General features: G+C 36.4%; 1 protein-coding gene across 2 annotated transcripts; it reads right to left on the bottom strand.

Moving 5' to 3' along the window:
* Positions 1–1,026: 1,026 nt before the first annotated feature.
* Positions 1,027–5,490, bottom strand: LOC107822634 (cystathionine gamma-synthase 1, chloroplastic-like). 2 transcript variants are annotated; one of them, NM_001326100.1, is given in 11 exon segments: positions 1,048–1,334; positions 1,627–1,745; positions 1,843–1,938; positions 2,877–2,984; positions 3,176–3,262; positions 3,353–3,556; positions 3,647–3,706; positions 4,002–4,170; positions 4,288–4,361; positions 4,645–4,748; positions 4,861–5,426. In NM_001326100.1, coding segments are annotated over 11 exon segments (1,623 nt in total). In that variant the 5' UTR covers positions 5,339–5,426; the 3' UTR covers positions 1,048–1,210.
* Between the last annotated feature and the right edge of the window lie 3,582 nt (positions 5,491–9,072).

The raw sequence follows: 9,072 nt of genomic DNA on the forward strand, positions 1-9,072 counted from the left end.
ATGAAGATTCAATTCAACAACTAACCTGGCAGTTTAGCCGTGTTTTTGTCCTCTCAAACGGGGCAACCCATGTTTCTATTTTCCTTTTTTTTTTTCATGTTTCTATTTTCGCTACACCATTTATCAAATTTGTTATGTCACATCAATTGAGGAGTGTCCAAAAAAATGCTGGAGTTAAAATTATTTCCATAAAGTAAAACGAATTAAATTAATGGATAGGTCATAATCTAATTAGTAGTACAAAGTTTGTTCAAGATGGTTTGAACAATGAGTCATAACTAACTCAACTAACTTTTAAAAAAATCCTTTTCTTATCTTTCCTAACTTATGTAAGTACACTATTGTGTAGCTCCATAATTGAACAGAAACCTTAAGACGCTGATATGGACTATATAATTTAATTCTTACAGTGGTTTAATTTGGAGAAGTAGTTTTAATTCAAGCTGATACAATCCGTTAAATGGGTTGATTCGAAGTTTTGAACAACCTACTTTATTCCTTGAATTAAATTTGTGTCAACGAACTTTTTAGTCTTTGCTGGTTGACTTAATTTTATCTGAATTTCTTTAGCTTGTTTAGATTCCTGTTCCATAGATATTTGGGATTTCAAAACAAATTGACCTGCTTCATTAACTTTATAACATATAAAAATGTGCAAAGGGAACACTTAGCGCCTGGCATCTTCTTTCATAATGTCTTGTTTAAACCACCTAGCATCAAACACTTCTGGGAATCTCGGTAAGCTTCAACTTCCAACATCCTAGCGGCAAACAGGTATGGTCTAAGAGTTTCAAAGCGAGTCTATATAGAGACCTTTCCTTATTTATTTATTTGAGAAATTAATTCCAAAAATCAGCTTAATGGTTTTCTCATGTTGCTAAGACAAGTACCTAAACATGTGTTTTCATAATGACTGAAGCCAACTTTGGTTGGTTAATTCAATCAGTTCATCGATGGTTGGCGCAAATATGATCGTTTTCCTCCTTGTTAGTACAACAGCAAACTCTGGAGAATCAAGAACCCGAATGGCACGAATAAAAAACAATAGAACACATCAAATTGATTGATCACCTGTTTGATGATCCTTTCATTACACTTTCATGATTGTCCGAATAACTCAACAATTAGAGATGACACGGAAGTTCAAAGAATAAAAGCTAGAGTAGAAAGAAAGCAAAAGAAAAGCAAACTGCGTTGCAGGAGAGACAGCCTATATTGAGTCCAAAGCCTGAAGAATATCAGCTTTCAAGTCATCAAAATCTTCCACACCAAAGCTGAACCTAACCAAATTGTCCATGATGCCATACTTGGCTCTATCTGACTGGCTAAGATCCCTGCTTTTCATGTGAAAGAGCACGTTATACACATGTATGAAAGTCTCATATTGAAGGACTGTTTGCTGTAATATAACTACTCTGTTTTGGTTCTACTTTAGCTTGCTTTCCCCAGTATATCGAATACTACATGGCAGGTAAGGTAAAAACCCCTAATTGCCACATGATGGACCTTTTAGGTGTATCAATTCTTGAATGTCACCACTTCCAAAGTCTCACTAAACATATTCAAGAACAGTACCAGGAAAGGGAAAATGAAACACAGACAACCACAGAATAAATATCAACATACCAGTAAGACATTATTGCTGGTTGGTCCACAATGCTCTCACAACCTCCAAATGATGGAGCAATATACGGAATTTTCAGAGCATCCACAAATTTTGCGGTTGTAAGCAGGTCTCCGTCAACCTAATTGTTAATAGACTTTATCATGAACAATCCAGAGTACAGGACTTGAGAAGAACATGGTTGCCATCTTAAGGTAATAGATTAGTAGGATACAGACCTCAAAACTGACCACACCACCAAAACCTGTCATTTGTTTCTTTGCAATGTGATGTTCTGGATGACTTTGCAGGCCTGGATAATAGACATGTCTCACCTGCAATTCATTTTCCTTAGATATGACAGAAGTTGCAACAGCAAAAAAGATCACAATGAGACAGAAAATTCAAGGCTAATGGATTCTATTTAACTACAAGAAGAAAAGCAAGAAGCATAGTGTATCATTGTTTCTGTAATCCAAAAACCAGCAAACAGTATAGTAGATATTCATTACCAGATGTCTTAAGGATGGATAATGAATATAAGAAGAATAAAAGATATCCAATTGTAGCCAAGCAGGAAGGGAGAGGTTCAATGACCAACCACTGACCTGCACTATCTGTATGCTTTTTTATCTTCCCTTTTCTTTCGCATATCAACTTTTTTCTTTGTGACTGTGGTGTTCGGACCAGCTTACGCACACGTCAACTGTTCCACTGGGTGCATATAATTTTTTTTTTATAGGGAAAGGATAATAAATCTTCCTAAAGTTGCAAAATGGATGCAACATTTTAAATTTATTTATCAAAGAATCAAAAGAATTATAGTGACATCTTTCTGACCCAACAAGGACGCAACATCTTTATCCATATTAACCAAAGAATTAAAGAAAGAACACAGTATAGTTACATCTTTCTGACATCAGAAGTACATTCTCAAGGTGCATAAGAAGTGTCAGAAAGAACTGTCCAGCTTATATGGCCTAGAGAAAATTAATCACTACAAGGGAGAAAACAAGAGACTGTGGCCTTGTTGCTTCCATGTCTTGATTATTTTCCGCATGCTTTAACGTCTAAACCAGTAAGAAATTACCAATATCTAGACCATGCTGCAGGTAACAGGCTTACCATAAGCCTTTTCAATTTTAACACAGTAAGTTGAACCTCTTCATTTCTCTAGTAAATACAGAAACTCCATTAGATTAGTTTGGTTACTGCTTTGCCTCAGATGTGATTCGTAATCATGCCAGTAAAAATTATGGCAAGCTGAAACTACCTTGGGATGAGCCTCTAAAATCTCGGCCATCCTCAATGCAGTTGAGTTTTGTTGCTGTACACGAAGATGCAACGTCTTCATGCCTCGGATAATCAGATATGCGGCATTCTGATACATGCAAGGATTAAATTAGATTTGACAAAATACAAGCTCAAACTACAAAACAAATGTCTCCATGTACTTTAGCCACCCCAAATTCCATGATTTTTCAGGAGTCCATCTTATTTTCTTCACCAAAATTGAGCTAAAGCATAGAACTCTAGAAAACATAGTCAAGCAAAACATCAAAGACAACTAACCGGATTGAGAGCACCACCCAGGATGTGATGCAGGTTACGTATTTCTGAAACTAACTTTAAAGGACCACTAATGCAACCTGCGAGAACCTGCATAAATAAAATAGCCTGTCAGTTCGATTGCCTTTAGTAGGAGCATAATTGTTTGAATTGCCGAAACACCAGTTATGGTTACCATACATCATTATGTCCACCAAGGAATTTTGTTGCAGAGTGCAGAACGAGGTCAGCCCCAAGGGCAAGGGCCTTTTGATTAAGAGGAGTTGCAAAAGTCCCATCTATGCAAACCAAGGCTCCTTTTTCATGACAAAGCTTTGAAACCAGCTCAATGTCTACACATCTGAGGAATGGATTTGTTGGAGACTCGGTAAAGAAAAGATTCACCTGCATGGAACAAAGTTGCGAGTTGAGTAGTCCCTTCATTATTCTGTCATTATTAGTTCAATATGTATAGACTAACAGTAGCAAACTCACTTTCTTCTGATTTAGAGCCAACTCCAGAGCTCCAACATCGGCTGGGTCAATGACCGTGGCCTGTGAAATGAATAAAGGAATGAGAAGTTATAACCACTAAGAAAACACCTTGGTATCATTTTATTTCCTTTCACTGAATAAAAAACAAGAAATGCTCTAGCCGGAAGAAATCATCACTGCGTGTTATCTCCATCAAAATCAAAATTCATTAATATCATTCACTTTCATTAACAGAGCAAAACAATAGCAGACTTGCGGGTCCCATTTTCTTAATATGTCAAGAAATCCCGTAATATATGTAGATATGCAAACTAGAAACATCAGCTATATGAAAAACTAGGATTAGCGCAGTTACCGTAATCCCCATTTTAGGAAGTATAGTTTCAATAAAGATCCGGGTCTTCCTATAGCAGTCTGTGGTTGTAACAATATGGCCTCCAGCAGGAACCAAAGCCAACAGCATTACAGTACTGGCGCACATTCCAGATGCCATTAACAAGGTTGATTCAGCACCCTCCAGTGCGCTGTTGCAAAAACAAATAACACATTATCTCTTAAGTACCTACCACAAAACACAAGTGGAGAAACAAAAAAGAAAATACAGAAAAACATCAAAACCAAAAACCAAAAACCAAACTCGCCTTATCTTCTCCTCTAAAACAACAGTAGTTGGGTTCCCATAGCGCCCATATTCAAAACTTGCGCGTCTTTTCTCCTGCCAAGTTATAACAGAGAAATCAGAAACAACAATATAGATAAACCTAAAAGAAGTACTTTGCATGCTCTTTCCAATTCAGTGAAACTACACAAGCACATATATGATAATTCATCCAGACAACGGATGGGCAAATCACCTCGCTTACCATAATATTATTATGTTATTAGCCTTTCAGTTAGGATCTTCAGAAAAACAAACTGAGCAAATCTACATTGTAGCTCATACACCATAAGAAAGTACTTACTCAATGGCCATATGCAAATGTAACTATAGCAAATACCTTAAAATCAATGAGCTCAGAAGTCTTGTTGAAGAAATAAGCAGATGTGTTAACTACTGGGGTAGTAATTGCATCCGTAACGATGCCACGTCCCAATCTTTCACCTGAAAGAAAAACAAATGAGGCCTCGGAATTCACTGAGCAATATATAAACATTCATAAGAAATCAAATTTTAGAAACTTGACTAGCTAAAGGTGGCAGGTTCGGAAATATACCGGCATGAATAGCGACACTCCCATCAGAATTCAAAAACGAAGCGTATTTCATACTTGGCAAACTGTCAAACTGTACATTTTGATCATTACAAGTCTCATTTTCCACCAACGCCACGTCCTCGTTAACTACCGTGGTATCAACAGGAGCAATAGCGGCGGCGGCGGCGGCGGCGGCATCGACGGCCTTAGCCACCGGAGTGAAATCAGGAGATGAGTTATTGTTAGACCACGAAGCCGCCACAACTTGAGCCACACCGATGTTGCTGCAGTTCCTCCGAGCCTTAATGCTCAACTGCCTAACAAAGTTCGGAGGAAACCTATAAATAAGAGAAGACAGGCCGTGAACGGACGATCCGTGACTCAAAATGCTGGCCTTGCCGGAGTTAGGAATGTCGTGGCGAGGAATACCGCCAGAGAATTCGGCATCCGAACGGCACTCAAAGGATGGAAAAGCCCTAGCACAGCTTGAGACCGCCATAGGGTTCCGATGATGTGACGGCGAAGGCCTGCCTTCTCTGGAAAAAAAAAAAGGAAAATGAAACAGAGAAGCCGGAAATGTTGGTTCAAAGAATTTGCGTCCTCTGAACTTTATGATAAAAGGAATCTGTGAACACGCGGGTTAGATTTGTCGTCTTCTGCAAGCTGGTCCACAACTTTAGAATTTGAACCGTGGTTAATGTTTACCTCTGGTTGGATTCTTATGGTTAACAGAAGTTCGGATTGCCTACGTGGATACACATCAGTATAGATAGACTGACGCCAACTCTGAACTTAGTCCAACGCGGGGAGCAAGTAGGTATTGTACTGTGTGCTTTTGGTACTTGTACTTCTTTTAGCATTCAACTTAAGTTCTTTTCTTTTCTCTTATAAGTACTAATTAACTTTTGAATAAAAAATGAAGAAATTTTCAATTGTGATTAAGATGCAACGGTGTGATTTATATATCACATGTTCAAATCGTGAAATCAACATTAATATTTGTATTAGGATAGGTTATCGTTACTCTTCTTAGATTGCGGCCCTCCCCCGACCCAACTTTTGCTATTAAGATGCGTAAGAAAATCAAAGGAGAGATTATTGAAATCACATCATTCTAAATTTTCATTAAGTATTTAAATTAGCAAGAGAAAGAAGTTGCTAGAACTTCAATAAAATATACACTTATCAATCAGTCTGCCAGAGATTGGGCCCCTTTTATGTTCTACTTTAAAGGAAAATCACAATATATACGACAAGTTGATGCCTACCCCGGAGTAGCTAGTGGAAACTAACATATCAATGTAGCCATTTATGTTGCTACCTTGTTCTGTCCAGTTTGTAGCCAATCATTATTTTTTTTTTATTTTCCACGTGGTGTCCAGTACTCGCATTGAGATTCGATTAAATTCGAATTCATGTCGGAAATTCTCACATTGGGGGATAAAATGCTCCCTAACAAAGGTTACTTCATGCCAGGGGCTTGAACCCGAAATCTCTAGTTAAGGATGAAGGAATACTTATTACTCCGCCACAACCACGTTGGTTGCTATTTCTATCAGTATCAGTATCACTAATGTTGTTCACTTATTGCTCTCTTCTTTGTGCATTTCCGAATTCTTAAAGTCGTTGGGGGAGAAAATGGCAAGGAAAAGGCCCTGCCTAAATGGACTCAATGATGGAGACATTAATAGATAAAGGTAAGAAAAGAAAAGGAACTGTTTAAATGTTTGGTATACAACATATAATCAAATTGCCTTTCTATAAGTGTTAAACAAAATAAAATAAACAACACCTTGTCCTATTAAGATTGCTTTTTCCCCTGAAATTAGTATTTCTTATCTACACTTCACTGTCTTCACTTATATAAATATAATGCGGAAAAATTGACACCAAATTAAACATTTGATAACATGCGAGTGATGTGCACCTTTTAAAAACTATCAAAGGTGAGCGCTTAGTTAATTGGCGAACTTCATTTAACACATTACATGGCAAATAAATAACTTTATTGAACACACCATTTGGCAAAATAAATTACGGATGGATTGAATTCTTTGTCCTCTAATGGATGAGTCCAGTTAAGGGTGTTAATCGGGTCGGGCTGGCCCGTTCACAACCTGGTTTGACCCGATTTAGCCCGGGTCAGTCCGATACTGTAGCGTTTGGGGGCGGGTTGGGACGGGTTGTGCGGGGAGCAAGTTTTAGACGAAAAGTTTCTGGATACCGGTGTATAGGAACCCGCTAAGCCCGATAACCCGTTAACAGGTATTTACCGAGCTACAGCCCGTTCCAGCTCGGTTTTCGTTACAATTTTTTTATTTTATTTTCTGGACCATTGCCAATGGTCAAATTCTAAAATGATTGTTGGCCAACTGCCCTTTTTGCAGAAATGGCTATTTCAGCCTAGCCCCTTAAGAAAATAGCCTCCACACCCACTAATATTTGATAAATTATAATTTTAACCTTTTAAAAACTATAAATAGCCCCCTCCCCCCTTTTCATTCACTCTCTTGCTACTCTAATTCTCTCTCAATTATCTCTTGATAATATTGGCTATTATTCTTAAATTCTCAATTACTTATTATTTCAAGTTTCATCAAATATTTAGGTTAGCCATTACAAATTATTATTATCAAATATTAAGTATTCGAGTGAAGTGTGGTATCAAGTATCAACTATCAAGTATTGGTCTATCAATTCAAGTTTGATTTTTTATATCAAATTTAGTACGGCATCCGAAATCCCGGTACACTCGTTCCATTTCTTTCTCTTTTTTGGTGTATATTTTTATATTATTATTTAGAATTATTAATTTAATTTTATAATTTAATTTACATAATGGGTATATTAATAGCAGCCAAAAAAGCGTGCACTAGTAGAGGTGGTAGTAAGAAAACTTCCAAAAGATCAAGAGGTGGTGTTGGTTCTTCTAGTAGCTCTACACATATTTCTGAAAGTTCACCTGAAAATTTAAATGTAGATTATGAACGACTTCAAGAAAATTATGGTATAGATGGTGATTTAGATGATATTCAATGACCTGATAATCTTGAAACACCACCAGCTACACCCGGTAATGCTAGTCAAACTTAAAATATTAGGGGTGGAGGTCGTGGTAATACAAGTAGGTCTCCCCTCCCTATTAAGAAGAATTGAAGATTAAGAAGTAAGTGTTGGAATTTTTTAAACAGACTAGAAGAAGATAAAAATTATGTAAGATGTAGAATTTGTAAGGATGTTTATAAGCATGAGACCGGTAAGGGAGGGGGAACGGGTCAATTTCGTGGCACATGGTAGAGCTCCAACCTCTTGATTGAGGAGTAGATGAAGAAGATGGATAACAAAAACTTAACCCGGGTACTGGGGGTTAATGGCTAAATACGTTACTAAGAAAGATCGGGAAGAATTAGCTAAAATGATTATTTTAGGTTGTTTACCTCTTAGTTTTACTTCTTCACCATATCTTGTTACTTATATTCAAAGAATTTATAACCCTTTGTTTAAAGGTATTCCTAGAAGTACTTGTAGAGCTGATATCTTTAGGCTTTTTGGAAAATATCAGACATATATACGTTATTTGTTCGCCAGTCTTTCTTGTAGAATTTCTCTTACTTCTGATATTGGTCGTGCTGTAAATGGTAATGATTATTTGACTGTTACATGCTATTGGATAGATAGTAATTTTTGTATGCAAAAATGTATTATTACTTTTAAATATGATGAAAATCAAAGTCATACTATTGTTGAATAACGTATTATTGCTTTTAAATATGATGAAGATCAAAGTCATATCGGTGCATTTATAAGTAATATTATCCATAAAATTGCTATATTTTATAATCTTGCATAAAAAAATTGTGTATGTCATTTGATAATGTTTCTAACAACAATGTTGTTATTACAATATTAAAATTACATCTACACCCACCACTTCCTGAAATATTTCATGTTAGATGTGCATGTCATATTTATAACTTGATTGTGAATAGTGGCCTTGAATTATTTAGAGATGATATCACTTTAGTTAGAAGAGTTATTGGTGTAATTCAAGAAAATAATAGAAGCTCTAGATTAAATGCATTTAAGGAAAAATGTGTACACTATGGACTAAAACCAAGTCTCATGCCCGAAGAAATAGTTACTAGATGGAATTATACTTATTTATTCTTAAGATGTTGTTATAAATATAGAATCTATAACTGAAGTTGCAAATTATCATTGTACCGATCCTAG

Source organism: Nicotiana tabacum, chromosome 3 (assembly GCF_000715075.1).
Source record: "Nicotiana tabacum cultivar K326 chromosome 3, ASM71507v2, whole genome shotgun sequence".
In the NCBI taxonomy this organism is placed as follows: Eukaryota; Viridiplantae; Streptophyta; class Magnoliopsida; order Solanales; family Solanaceae; genus Nicotiana; species Nicotiana tabacum.